The sequence below is a fragment of the Ylistrum balloti genome, unplaced genomic scaffold, assembly GCF_031769215.1.
Source record: "Ylistrum balloti isolate Yb309-2 unplaced genomic scaffold, AGI_CSIRO_Ybal_v1 Utg370558, whole genome shotgun sequence".
In the NCBI taxonomy this organism is placed as follows: Eukaryota; Metazoa; Mollusca; class Bivalvia; order Pectinida; family Pectinidae; genus Ylistrum; species Ylistrum balloti.
Genome location: NW_026782351.1, coordinates 766229 through 782281, shown reverse-complemented (window position 1 = coordinate 782281; position 16053 = coordinate 766229). Strand labels below are relative to the sequence as shown.

Here is a 16053-nt window from a genome sequence, read left to right as displayed (position 1 = left end):
GTCTGGTCCGCAGTCCATCTGTCTAGCATAGGTCCACTTGGTTGGACCATCAGTCCACATTGTCGGATCTTCAGTCCATCTGTCTAGCATAGGTCCACTTTGTTGGACCATCAGTCCACATTGTCGGATCTTCAGTCCATCTGTCTAGCATAGGTCCACTTTGTTGGACCATCAGTCCACATTGTCTGGTCCGCAGTCCATCTGTCTTGCATAGGTCCACTTTGTTGGGCCATCAATTCACATTGCCTGGCCTTCAGTCAATTGTCTAGCATAGGACTGCTCTGTTGGGCCATCAGTCCACATTGTCTGGTCCGCAGTCCATCTGTCTAGCATAGATCCACTTTGTTGGGCCATCAGTCCACATTGTCTGGTCTGCAGTCCATCTGTCTAGCATAGGTCTGCTTTGTTGGACCATCAGTCCACATTGTCTGGCCAGCAGTACAATTGAAATACCACTTATCACAGGAGAGTATATGAAACTACTGGTCATTATTCTTTCCACCAAATAAAAGTATGAGTCCTTCAATGTCTGGCCATCAATCGGTTTGGTCATTGGTGCAACATCTGGTCATCAGTTCATTGTCTATCCACCAGTACAACTGTATTCCTGTCAGTTATTAGAAGTAGAGTATAGGAAACTACTTGCCTTTTTGTAATTCTTTCCAATATGAAAACAAGAGGGCCTCTATCGCTCACCTGGATTTTGATGACCAATAGTACTATATCTGCATATGATCCACAGTAGATGCTGAAAGCAATATGACATTACTCCATATGGGTTCTGTCCCTTAGTAGTCAGCCCCTACATCTATGCAATGTTGAAATGAGACTTTCTTATGATGTTTCCAGTTAAATGTAATTGATAGCTTTCTTTTAAATCAAGGAAAGAAGATGGTCGAACAATATAGCAGAAAAACTCTTAGTTATAGCTGGACGGATGACCCAGGACAGCAGAAGCTTACTTGCCCTTTAGATCATTGTTTACAAACACAGATACAACACATTTTAGACTTGTACAAGTCAACAATATATAGCAACAATTAAATGTAAAGACAGGAAACATTAAACTACATTTGATTATTAGCCATAATCCTAACTCAAAACCAATAATAAGACCTTTCATGCATATCATTAGTCGGTTAAGCCCCGCCCACTGGAGATCTACTGATTACAGTTTACTGTAGACCTATAAACGCTGCATAGCAAATGGCTTTAACTTAGAATTTCTTATTTATTATGTCCCCCAAACGAAGTGGTGGGACATATTGTGTTTGCTCCATATCTTATTATTATTATTTTCATTATTGTTATTATTATTATTTCTTCCACTTTCTTCCGCTGGTGAGGTTTCCGACGTGTTTCTCAAAAACTATTGCATGGAATTTAACAAAACTTTACACACATATTCATACATGCGAGGTGGAGTGCAGGCCCCTTGAATTTTCCCAATCGGTCATCTGAGCTGTCGGCTGTGGTCAAAATTTGGCCAAATTTTAGATATTGTCCGATTTTCGTGAAAATTGGTATATATGTATTAGGTGGCTCTAGGAGCAAAAAGGCGTAGTCCATTTTTCATTCGGCCATCGATCGGTCATCTGAGCAGTCAGCTTTGGTAAATTTTTTCATGTTTGGCATGATTGCAGGTCTGATTATTGTGATCATTTACTGCTGAAGGGGTCGTTTGGGGGACATTTGTAATGGTCCCCACTACATTTAGTACTTGCTTATACTATAATTATGAAGAATATTACATCACAATGAAGCTCTTGCAGTTGCCTTTCCGATCATGTTTTCTTTATTTCAATGCTGTGAATAGAAAGTAATTGGCGAACATGTATTTTTTTTACTGTGTACCATTACGTATCCCAAGCATAACATTACTTATCCCAAGCCCTCCAGACCTCTAGTGGGCGTGGCCCAATCTATTTTTTTGGGAACAGTGTAAATCCACTGTGAAATGTCTATAATTTTGTCCAAATCATGCCAAGAAAACTTCCAGCCAAATATGTCCCATACATTAAGTCAGGAAGGTTCTACATATTTGTATTTAAGCCATTATTGGCCAAATATGATGGTTTTTTGGTTAATCAGAAGAAGTTGTTTAACTATTTTACCAAATTTAACTCCAATGACCTTAAATATCATTATGGGTCAAGCTATTTTTTCACACACTATGTGGGCACCATTAAGGGAACCTTTTGGCCAAATATTATGATCCTAGGTCTTTAGGTTAATCAGAAGTTCTTCAAAGGTTTAACACATTTGACTGTTGTGACCTTGAATATGGGTCGAGGTCATTTCTGTTCTCAAGTATTACCGGGCATCATTGAGAACCTATTTTAGAATAATATCACTTTCTTAGATGTTTGGATAATCAGAAAATGTCATTTAAAGGTTTAACACATTTGACCCCTATTACCTTGACTATGGGTCAAGGTCATTTCTTTTTGCAAACTTTCTTGGACTTCATAAAAGGAATACTGGCCAAATATAATTATTCTAGGCATTTTGATATTTCAGAAGAAATTGTTTAAATGTTTTAACACATTTGACCCCTGTGACCTTGAAGATTGGTTAAGGTCATTTCTTTTAGCAAACTTTGTATGACACCATAAGAGGAACATAGAAGCCTAATATAATGATTCTAGGCCTTCTGATATTTGGGAAAAAGTCGCTCAAGTTTTTAACACATTTGACCTTTGTTACCTGGAATATAGGTCAAGGTCATTTCTTTTTGCAAACTTTGTTGGGCTTCATCAAAGTAACCTTCCAGCCAAGTATAATGAGTCTAGGCCTTCCTGTATTTTGGAAGAAGTTGTTTAAAGGTTTTAACACACATTTGACCTCTGTGGCCTTGAATATGGGTCAAGGTTATTTTTTTCGCAAACTCTGTTTGGCTTCATCAGAGGAACCTTCCAGCCAAATATGATAACTCTACGCCTTTCAGTATTTCAGAAGAAGTTGTTTAAATGAAAAGTTGACAGACGGACGACGGTCAGGTGAGCTAAGAAATAAAGAAAAGGTCCTGTGATGCCTGGCTGTCAGTCCAAATTGTCTAACCATCAGTTCACTTGAAAGCTTGCAGGTGGAACTCTACAATTGTATTTGATTGTAGCTCATTATATTCTTATATATATAAAAAAAACCCCAGACCTCAGTTGCTGTTAAGACCTTTGTTAGAGATAACTGGTGAGTGGAGATTTTGAAACTTTGATCAAATAAAATTGGGAGGATTGTTTGAGACCGGTCTGATTGGTATATTGCCTTTATTGTTTTTTCATTGACAACAATTTGTTCTTTTCACTAACCACGGTTTAATCTGACCTTCGAACAACCAGGATTTTGTGTGGTTTAATATATCTTAGAACAGGTAGAGATTCAAGGAGTGATAACATCAAAAATAAAGATTCCAGGAGTTGCTAAATATATCAAGGTAAAGGAAAAGACTCCAGGTGTGATTGTATATATCTAAGTAAAGATAAAGACTCCATGTGTGATTGTATATATCAAAGAAAAGACTCCAGGTGTGATTGTATATATCAAAGTAAAGACTCCAGGTGTGATTGTATATATCAAAGTAAAGACTCCAGGTGTGATTGTATATATCAAAGTAAAGACTCCAGGTGTGATTGTATATATCAAAGTAAAGGTAAAAACTCCAGGTGTTATTGTATAGATCTGAGTAAAGATAAAAACTCCAGGTGTTATTGTATATATCAAGGTGAAGATAAAGACTCCAGGTGTGATTGTATATATCAATGTAAAAGAAAAGACTCCAGGTGTGATTGTATATATCAAAGTAAAGATAAAGACTCCAGGTGTGATTGTATATATCAAAGTAAAGACTCCAGGTGTGATTGTATATATCAAAGTAAAGACTCCAGGTGTGATTGTATATATCAAAGTAAAGATAAAGACTCCAGGTGTTATTGTATATATCAAGGTGAAGATAAAGACTCCAGGTGTGATTGTATATATCAATGTAAAAGAAAAGACTCCAGGTGTGATTGTATATATCAATGTAAAAGTAAAGACTCCAGGTGTGATTGTATATATCAAAGTAAAGGTAAAAACTCCAGGTGTTATTGTATATATCTGAGTAAAGATAAAAACTCCAGGTGTGATTGTATATATCAAAGTAAAGACTCCAGGTGTGATTGTATATATCAAAGTAAAGGTAAAAACTCCAGGTGTTATTGTATATATCTGAGTAAAGATAAAAACTCCAGGTGTTATTGTATATATCAAGGTGAAGATAAAGACTCCAGGTGTGATTGTATATATCAATGTAAAAGAAAAGACTCCAGGTGTGATTGTATATATCAAAGTAAAGACTCCAGGTGTGATTGTATATATCAAAGTAAAGACTCCAGGTGTGATTGTATATATCAAAGTAAAGACTCCAAGTGTGATTGTATATATCAAAGTGTGTGTGATTGTATATATCAAAGGTAGGATATATATCAAAGTAATTTTTACAGGTGACATATAAAGGTGTGATTATAGATCAGATTACTGTGGTAGTAGGTAGGATATACAGAATTTTTACAGGTGACATATAGATTAGCGAGACTTCTTCATTAATGGGAAGCAGGCAAAGACAAGGTATGGACTCCAGGTGTGATTGTATTTTATATATATGAGAAAGAGACTTCATGTGCGATTGTTTATTATTTATTTGAGAAAGAGCCTTCATGTGCGATTCTTTCTTATTTATTGGAGAAAGAGACTACTATTCATATAAAAGATAAACAAGTAAGATTTAGTTTCAACTTGAGGTTTATTACAGAAACAAGAATGCTGTAACACATAAATACACTGGTCAATTTGTAAAAGACATCTTGATTACCTCGACAACAAGAGTGACATAATTTAGCTGTGTACAGAGTAAGTTGGGCCAAGTGGCTGCTGGTCTAAAAAAAAAAAAAAAAAGCACCATCAGCGGGCCACACCCACTGGAACAAAAACCATGGCAACAACAGTGTCAACATGTCACCAGTAAAATAACTTTTATACTATCATGCATACAAATAAAACAGAACTAAGGTAAAAAGTGCATTATAAATAAATGCTCGGTTACCATGGCTTACTTGGTCAACTATCAGCTGACAAAGTAAAAAATCTTTGGAAAAGCAAAACTGAAAAAATGGTATCATATGAAAATTAAAAAAAAAAGATATATAAAATAATCAATATATTCCTTAAATCACTTCGTAAAATTCTTTCCTTTTCTTTAAGATCAGTTGTATAACAGTAGTTTCTTCCAAATCTATTATCATAAGTACCTAAAGATTTGGTTAGTACCTTTATACAACCAATTTACAATATCTATCTCGACAAATAAGGTTTTGTAGTTTCTGAAAGGCTTTTTGTAGATATGCGACCTTTAATCATTAATCGCGAGCAATTTGAATTGGGAGAATTAAGATATGTAAGTTTGTATGGGATTTTAAAAAAATTTTCTGTCTTTGGTATTTTCCAATGTTAAACAAATCATTATCTTTAACCATCCATTAGAAACATATTGCCTTTGATCAACACATATTCTGATAGATATACATGGTACACATTTTGAACCATTTACTCAAAACTTGTGTCAGGATTACCAATGATAGTGGTAAATAGCACTAAATTGCATTTAGGGAACACACTTAACAAAAATAAATGTATACTGTAGTGCCAAAACTTAGGAGGCTGAAAAACACAACTGGACTGTGTCACTCTTTTGTCAAACTGATAAAGTTACCCCCCTTGGTTCTACATGGACACAATGTTATGTATAGAACTTTTGTTAATAAACCACAATATGTGGACCTATATTTCATTTTATGAAATAAATTGGTGAGATTTCCTTTGTGAGTACCATTTAATGGACTAAGTAATGAAAGCTATGCTTGTGTCTTATTAATCAAACATTATACCATTTCTCTCCCACATACAACCACACATTCACTCAATTGTACAAAGGCAGGAGAAAAAAAAATCCTGGCCCATTGTATGATTTTCTTCATTTATCACAATTATAAATATCATTATCTCTGACCTTGTGTAATAATCATTATATATGGTAGTCTATAGTTCTCTGAGCATTATACAACTTCCTCTGTCTTATGTACAGTTCTCCTCCTCACATCCAACATTGAAATGACATGAGCGCCTCTCCATACACCCAAGTCAGACACAACATAATACACATAATACATAACTACAACCAGAAACCAAGGGCACACCCTAGGATAATGATGCACTGTAAGGGATCTCTCTAAATATAAATATAGGTCTTGTTTTTAATGATTTTTCAAAAGGTCAGTCTTTGAACTTTTTTTCTTTAATACTTCAACAATTTTGCTCCATTAAATTTTGAAGAAAAAAAATCTAAATATTTAAAGTGATGCTATAAGAGGAGTCTGTGAAGTTTAATTTCAATGAAAAATTTATCGTGACTGAAATATACATCCAATAATGACAATAAATAGTCTCATTTAATGTTTGTTTAGTAGGAAATATGGATTTACTTCATTTTATGTTTCAACATACAAAGTTGTCATGAAAAGGAGGGGAACAAATTGTTAAAATTCATCAGCTATATGCTGGTATTTTTTTTTTAATGTGAAATGTTTTGTAGGCACTGAAACAAATTAGTTCAAAACCTGACAGAAACAACAAGAAAGATAACTCTTACATCTTAGGTCCTGTCCTTACATACACATACACAAATAAATATGCATACATATAACATCTAACTGTTATAATAATCAAAAAAGGGAAAGAATTTGCACCAATTAATGACAATATGATATTAAGCTAGATGCCCGTACATGTGGCTTTTATAATGAATGTTCTGGCAGTTTATGTTGTGTCAGACAGCGATACATGTGAACATGCTCCCTACTTCTACACTGATGTAGGCCATTGCCACCATTCCATCCACTTCTACAACTATGCTGAGACTAGGGACATATTAGATTATGTATGTAAAACCCAAATCATTTTCAAAATAGAATTTTTACATGATTTATATTTACATTCAAAAATTAAAACTTGCAATCAAATAGTCATAATCAAACTATATGTTGTAGATGAACCGTGATCAGATGGTGTTAATCATGAACAGTTGATGAAAGTGTTATCAGAAAGCAGGCAGACGCTCACACATATAGTCTGTTTTGGTTATACTAGTCTAACAAAAGATTTTTTTTCCTTTTTGCACCTTTATAAAACATTATTCAGTCCCATACTCAGTAACTCACAAACACAAATGAACTACATACACCACAATCATACTTCAGAGGTACACGCACTCCTGGTGCTTGCCACATGTATCCCAGAGATCAACTCCGTCACATCCTAGACAGAGTGGTATATTTCCAAGGAAGGAAAGATGAGATAAAGATGAGACTTCTATATATGGCTAGGACAGAATGACAATATTACTGTGAAAACACCTACCACACATAATGACTTGTCAATGAATATTACACCACGACAACACATGTAGGTAAGAGAAGGGAGGGAGAGTTACATTCGCCTGCAGTCTCTGTGTAAAAACATAGCCTTCGGATCACATACCGGAAAACAGATACATATCCTATATTTTGTCTACAATAACCAACCCATCACTGATATATTACGTAATCCAAGTTCTAAAATCACTAAAATTTGTAAACCTATAAATACCTTTAAAAAACTTTCTCATATTGTAGACTTTTTAACAATAAAATAACTCATTTATAAGTATATATTCGTAAATCTTTGAATTGTTTCACATACACCTTTTATTATAAAAAAACAGTAGTTCTCAACTTCCTGAAGGCTACTGCTTTAGTAACCACACAGCTAAAAGAGATGTCATCTGATCTCACAATCCTGGGAGGGTACAACTATTTTGTAACCATCAGACATGCTTTGGCGTTCCGTTCGTTGTGCCATACAATGGTCACAAGAAGTTTGGTTCCAACACAAGATGGGGAAATCCACGACAGTACTGGCCATTTACACTCCTGAATTGTCTGCCCCTGCACAGCAGGGTTCAGTCAGTGTTGACCAAACTACAGCCATCCCTGCTCCACACATACCGCACGAACGTAACAACTCCGAGGGGCAGAGGACTAATGAAGGGAATATAGACCAAGTATAGTGACATCAATAGTATGAGATCTCGGTATTATGCTGTACACTTGCATCTACATGTTCCTATGTACAATAACACGAACTGATATATGATCAATGAGAATGACTGAAGACTTGATCCCACCTATTGACTGCTAGAGGATAGGCATACTGCTCGCACTGTGAAATGTAGGCACTGGTTTGACTGGGCTTGTACACATAGTTAGTGTGACGTTTAAGTCTCCGTCTAGGCCATACTGCCGACTGTCATTTAGGTCACGAGACCGGGGACATAGGAAACACCATTATCACCTGGCTCTAAAGTCAAGTCCAGGTCCTCGCCTTGGTCCCCTAAGTCCAAACAGGACGGTGGCGAGTTTTGGCAGAAAGACTTTGATGGTGTAGAAAATGCATCATCACTTGCTACTGAAAGTAACGGACTTCCTACCATGGAGTCGCTGTCATGCACCGAGTCTCCTGTGGTCACATCGTCACTCATGGGACCATCTTCCCCATCAGTTATGTATTCGACTCCATCTTCGAGCATGTATCTAATACATTTCTTTTTTCTTCTGAAATACACAGTTCAAAATAACGCATTAGAATGTTTCTCTATAAGAATTAACTACAGAAATCTACCATAAGAGGATACTGAACTACATCATCAAAATATTTAAAGATTTTCATAAGGATAATATAATGAAGCTGTAGAAAGTAAAAAAACAAAAATAATTTTTTAATTTTTACAATAATCTTGGATTATGTATAAACATACCACTGATATTTACCATTGAAAACATACCTGATCAGGAAAAGATATAAATTTTGACTTGTTTGAATACACAGAAAAAACACAGAAATTAAAAGAGTGAAAAAGGGTTAACATCAAACACTAATCTAAGATTTGTTTGTCAAAAATAGCTAAAAGCAAATATAAAGCAACATTAACTCAAAATGAATTTTAGAGAAAAGCCGTGTTTACAAGATGCAGTTAGCTGTACAAGGATACTGTAAAAATGTATATATAAGCTGTAGCCACTACGACGACAGGTCACTGCCGTATAAGCATGGTGTACCAAGACTAACCCTGCACAAGTTATGCTAGGTAAGTATATAGCTGTTAGGTGTCAACTCAGGCAAGTCATTCAACTCTCATGCATCACAATTCATTGTACATGTTTCACTTGTTTTTAAGACTTAATGGGAATGTCACAATCAAAATAAACAAAAATGTATAGGGGAAAATCCAGTAAATATCCCATGCTACATCTTGGTAAATACTGATGGTTACTGAAGAGTAAATATAGGTGTAACCTACGTATGTATTCTTATTAACAGATTTAAAAAAAAAAAAAATGGCAAGTGATTGGTTGTGTGACATCAGGAAGAACAAACCAGACAAAACGAAGCATGCTTACTGTATAACTACAGATACAACAGTGATGACCACCAATTTAGCAAATAAAAACCAAGCAAAGCTGAAAGAGATACTGAACTGAGCTGAAACAAGCAAATAAAAGTAGTATTTGTCAATAGAACTCAAACAAAGCTCCTGTTGCAAGAGTGACATGCTCCGGTGTTGTTGGGAACATGCCTTTGTTGCTACGGCAACATGCAGAATAATTTTAGGCAAACAAACTGAATATTATGCAGTAACAAGTGTAAGATTCTGAATCCAGTCTGCTGCAACTAGGATAAGAAAATAAGCATTAATGGCAAGGCAGATTGCATATTATATGTAGCATGCGAGCTGCGTCAGCGTACGTGCAGGTCAAATGGTATACCTGACGATACCTCTGTGGAGATTGTCGGTTTTATATCAGCAGTCTGATCATGATCACACGATTGTTCATGCATTGACCTGAAATGAGACAAGATGGCCATTGCAGAAAAGTTGTCCATTATATGAGGCGTAGTACAAATTGTAGGAACTGTACATGGGCATGTCTGCAAGCACACCCCGACTTCAGTCCCTCACTGGGCCATGGGCAGGACCACTAGTTAGTGGCACACTCTGCAAAAAAACTAATGACACAAAGGATTCTACAGTTGTAGAGCCCAAACAAGGTACAACATGCAATGAAAATATCCCAGCATGCCTTTTATTATTTATTACTGATAAACCCCCAAAAGTGCAGCAATTCAAACGAGACACTCTACAAGTATAAATACCATGTCAATGTACAAAGTGTACTTTAATCGCTTATTCATTAACTATCACAAACACACAATGAAGAAAAACTCTGCTTAACAGCAGCAGTCAATTCAACTTCAGAATAGGACTGATCACTGTTTAATTTTAAAATAGTGACATTTGCCATATGTTTTGAAGATCAAGATTGTGTAGGGAGCCAGTGTAATAAATGATATGTCAGTAAATGAAAAAAGAGTTAGAGTCGACATAGTTGTCAGGATTTCACTCCAACTCTGTGATAGCAGGTTTGTTTAACTGTCAGTATCACAAAACATGGTAGACAAGATAGGAACCAGAAAATCAATAACCACTGCCCTGTATCACGGAAACTCCAGCTACAGCACACAAATGTCCAATCATATCAAATAAATACTCCATTTGCCAAAATGACCCATTTTTCATGTTTTGTTTGTTTTTTTAATCATCTATAAAAGCCAGTATTATTTGAAACCATTTTTTCCCAGTGATGAAAATGTAGGAAATAGAAGGCTTGTCAATAAAGCGATATTTGTCAGTTAAGTGGTGTCTCATTTGAATGTTGCCAAGAAGAAACAGTGGCTATGAGGAGTGACACTTTTCTGCATTAGCCACGTCTCTGTGCATAGTGATAGGTACTTACCGACAAGGTTTACACCACTGCCCTTGCTGCTCTAGCCCATAACGCGCTCGACACTTTTTTGCAATTGTACAATCTGTAATGGAGAAAATATGTTGTTTATTTTTTTAATATCTGAAGAAAAAAAAAATCTGATTCTTAGATAAAGTTGTGTTTGTAATTAACAGGCATTTCATCTCGAATCTTTGCAACAGGCAAACCATTTTTTAGAATTGAAACTATTTCTGTCCACATTTGGAGTGTAAGATTCTAGGTTGAGCTATCATACAACATAAACATAGTTTGATAGTACACAGTATTGTTCTAGCCATTTACTTGTGAATGAAGGAAGAAATGGCGACACAATCACAGAGCAGGCGGTACAAACAGTGCTGCTAATAGATCCTCCAAGCTTTTTCAGTCGTTTATAGATGTATTATTAGGATTTATGTCTGCCTGGCTCCAGTGTTCGGCCTTTCATGTGTGAATAATTAATTTGTTGCCTGTCTATATACAGTGTATTACAGGGTCATTCACATACAGCTCATGTTAAGAGTTCTAGAGGATCTCCAAGACACCACACACACTGGTCTAGCCGTGTGCTCTCACTGTCCATAAAGTTGTACACCTTCTTCAGGAAGACAAACTCAACATACCTCGATTTGATGTTTGAGCCTCTTTCTTTTTCCTCTTTTTCTTAGACTGTGAAGCATAATTATCACGGGCACTCCACCCTGGGTACAACTGTAAATGTAGCTCTTTTTCTTTCCGTGCCATTTCATAATATTTAGTTTGCTCTGACTTATCTAGTGCATGCCACTGAAAACAAGAAAAAAGACAGTGACATGAATTAACAACCTACCTGCACCTCCTGATTGAGGATCTCTCTTTTTCCTTTTTTTCTTAGTGTGTGCAGCATAATTATCCCTGGCACTCCAGCCGGGATACAGTTGTAAATGTAGCTCTTTTTCTTTCCGTGCCATTTCATAATATTTAGTTTGTTCTGACCTATCTAGTGCATGCCACTGAAATCAGGAAAGCATAATCACTAGATAATATTTTGTCCTAAATTCTAATTCTTTACAAATATTTTTTTCAGCGTTCTCTCATTGAGAACTTGTGTTATTAGATTTCAACAGAGCCTGGTGCAATACAGAGAGGCTCATTAACGCCTATTCTCATGGCTTCATTTCTGTCATTATACAGACAGCTTTAGGCATTCCTGGATATTTATATACATCCAGAAAGAATCATGCCCAATGCATTCTTTGGTATGATATAACCATATCCACGTTATCAATTATCTACAAAATCAGGAAGAAAAGAAATTAGCAATTAAGATTCACTAACGTTCAAGTGGAGTTATTTCCCATGGATCATATCCATGTAAACTTACCTTTCTACCTAAAATTTGGTTTATTGCTGCAGATTCCTTTAATGTACATTCTGCTACCACTTTGGCCCGTTGTTCTTTCATAAATAACATAAAGGCATTAAGAGGTTTCTTTATATGAGGTTTCTTCTTTTCTTGTTCTTCCCGCTGACTGTGACCACTGCCCCCTTGGTCATGCATTCTAACGGTCAAAAAACAACACACAATTACTGGAGGAGACTTATACAAAGTAGAATTACTATCATATCAATGACATTATGACCTTATTTTACAAAACAATATTTAGACAGTATATTAAAAGTATAATGTTGGGGATGGCCATAAATATCAGCCACCTTCCTTATCTTTAATTGTACCTAACACATTATCTTGGACATGCCAATTTACCTGTCTTGGCCGTGAGGCTGCTGTCCCCCATCCTGTTTAGTGGCCGGTGACATTAAGGTGGGGTGAGGCATGCCTGCATGAGGAATGCCTGGGGGTGGAAATAGGCCGGGATGACCAAAACGAGATAATGCACTTGAGTTTAATAATGAAGGTGGGTACGGCCCGGTGAAGGCACCTGAGGAGATGGGGTACCCTTGCCTCTGCCTGAAACAAATTATTATAGAGGATAAATACAATCATTATAACACTGCTATAGGACACTATTAAAGTAATGCAATACACCCTGTCAAAGGATTGAATTTTAACACCCCTAAATATTGCTAAATATTGATTATGCTCATCATCATATAAGTCTATACCACTGAGTACCACAACAGAACTCCATTTTTCTGATGTGTTTTAGGAAACTTTCATTGATACATTTTTAAGTACATTGTGTGCCATCCATTAGAGCTGAGAAAGACTTCAGTTAGTAAACATGATTGGTTACACTTCATATTTTTACATGAATCTACAGTCAAACAATCACATTGCTTGTACTGTATCTACAGTCAAACAATCACATTGCTTGTACTGTAAGTGCCAAATAAATACAATTTTGACAATTTTTCAAAGGACGACTCTTTACTTCAGGTCAGCGATATCAAACGTTACCAATGCTGAAACATCTATTTCCAATTAGTTCCGATTTGTTTGACTGAATGTATGAAGAAATATAAAATTTCACAAATATTTGAACTTTGAATATTTTAGATTTGGGAAAAAAACTCTTTTCGTAATTACCAGGCATTGATATTGTTTATAGTCAATATGTTGAATGTATGAAACCACCGAAAAATTAACACATGAAAAGCATTTTTTCTTTGAAAATCTAATTATCACTCTATTTAAAGGATCAATGGTTCTTTTAACTATACTTTGTCATCAAAGAAGGATAAAATGACCACAAAGTATAAATTCAATTTTTTTTTTCAATAGAAAAACACACAAAAGACTAGCACATGTAATTATATTTCTCCCAGGCATATTATGTACAGCAAGCCTTTGTGTCCTGTAATTACCAGTTGTAACTAAATCAATATTCATACTACCCAATACATTGTCAAAAGATGTAAGAAATGATACAACATATTAACTAGCAGCTAATTTATAATTCTCTCACAGCGGTACATATACATCGTGGGGACAAACTCTGAACATGTACATCATGTCAGAAATATTCCTCCTAAACATCACAATGAACAAAGATGAAAAGTTGAACAAAATTTCCCAAGAGATTCCAAGCAATAACTAACAAAGGATCAAAAGAAAATTCTCTTTCTTCACCAATTACTTCCCATCTCTCATAAAATGAAACAGATTAATAAATTCAGAGGGTTGGTAAATGAAGAGAGACCGGTACAAAGGCAATACATGCCTAAGATTAGCACATCTACCAACAACGGGTGAGAGAGGGCTCCGGCCGAGACTGCACAACACACTGAGCTAATAAGTAGGACACTCTTGGACAAGAATAAAGGAAACCAAAAAGATTGAGTACAGATAAACGCCTTCATGTTTGCTTTTGAAAGAAGGACAAAGAAGAATATTTGACTGTACAAAGCATGTGTGGGGGATGCTAATTGTTAATTATGGTATGCAGACCTGTACCAAAGGTATGTGTTGCTTTTAACCCTGGCCTAACTGGAGACTACCTGATCCCTATCCCTGTTTGTGGCCAGACCCAACCTGACCTGCCTGACATCTCACAATATGGCACTTGCATCATCAAACCATTTGTAGAAGAATCAACAAAGGTCTGACGTACATCATTAAACGGTCAGACCACTTTACATCAGCAGCTTGCTTACATCTTAAGAACAGGGAATCACCTAACCACTGCCTGGCTTTTGAACCAGAGGTACATGTATACCGAACAACCACTGCCTGGCCTTTGAACCAGAGGAACATGTATACCGACCAACCACTGCCTGGCCTTTGAACCAGAGGAACATGTATACCGACCAACCACTGCCTGGCCTTTGAACCAGAGGAACATGTATACCAACCAACCACTGCCTGGCCTTTGAACCAGAGGAACATGTATACCGACCAACCACTGCCTGGCCTTTGAACCAGAGGAACATGTATACCGACCAACCACTGCCTGGCCTTTGAACCAGAAGTAACGTGTATACCGACCAACCACTGCCTGGCCTTTGAACCAGAGGAACATGTATACCAACCAACCACTGCCTGGCCTTTGAACCAGAAGGAACATGTTAACCGACCAGACTAGCCTTGGAATATAGGGTACATTACCCTAAACATTACATTTAGAATCTGGTCTTACTTGTTCCATCGTATTGTGAGGAATAAGGAAACAGATCTATATATATGAAGGCACACTTGTTTGGACACAACTCCTGATAGATGATTACAGAACAATGAACTTACTAACTCTCAAATGAAAACATATATTGCAATATTCAGAAATTGTGCACCTTTGCATAATCTCTCTATATCTAACAGCTAGGCTATTGACCATCATCAAAATGTTTGAAAGCAATAGCTATAGAATGCTTCTCCATCAGCACTATACAGCAAAGAAGACCAAAGACTGCAGACCGCTTGGGCCTGAATAGGACAGGCTAGGTGAAGAGTCCATAAAAAAGTAGTAAAGATTGTAAATTGTGAGTCAAGTGTCTGAGTGGTGACATGGAAGCCTGTGCTGTCCTCCTAGACAGATGGTGATCACAGCAGCTGTATCTCTTCCACCACTTAGTTTGTCCCATAAAGCCACCATAAAGTCACTATAACACTCACTGTACCATTGTTTTACTGCCCTCTATTTGCTTCCTCTTGTCTAAACAGTACAATTTCTTAATGTTTCCAATAATTCCTCCATTTATTTTAAACGAGAGAAAAAAGTGCCAGATGTAAGGGAGAACTTACCATTGCACTTGTGACAGGTCTGGACCATATAAACCTGGTGGGAACTGTGATGGGGATGGGTAAGCGTACATTGGTGGTCGTGGTAACCCTGCAAAATACACAAGAGAAAAGTTGTATATTGATTTAACTGAGATTATCTACATAATGATAGTTAATGTAAAGAAAATAAAAATATCAAAAGTCACAGAATGTATGGAAACATCATAACAGTTAATGATGTCATAACAATGACATCACCAGTTACATTTACCAGGTAAACAAACTGTTATCCTCCAGTATATTAAGTCTTATACCCGATCATACTGAGATCCGGAGATCGTTACCAATGAAAATGGCTTAAAGAATATGAAATAAAAAAGATAAGATCTTTATATCATAAGATGTTTATATCATAGCAATGATTTAAGATTTGATGTCTGGGATAATTCAAATTTGAAAATC

At 36.2% G+C, this 16053-nt stretch overlaps 1 protein-coding gene across 1 annotated transcript in view; it reads right to left on the bottom strand.

The window, feature by feature from the left end:
* Positions 1–4761: 4761 nt before the first annotated feature.
* Positions 4762–16053, bottom strand: part of LOC132556293 (transcription factor 7-like 2) — a 53168-nt gene continuing 41876 nt past the window's right edge. Inside the window, 7 exon segments of the mRNA XM_060220676.1 lie at positions 4762–8401; positions 8404–8681; positions 10923–10995; positions 11555–11717; positions 12295–12472; positions 12679–12882; positions 15613–15700. Of these exon segments, the coding sequence (XP_060076659.1) occupies positions 8265–8401; positions 8404–8681; positions 10923–10995; positions 11555–11717; positions 12295–12472; positions 12679–12882; positions 15613–15700 (1121 nt within the window). The 3' untranslated portion in view covers positions 4762–8264.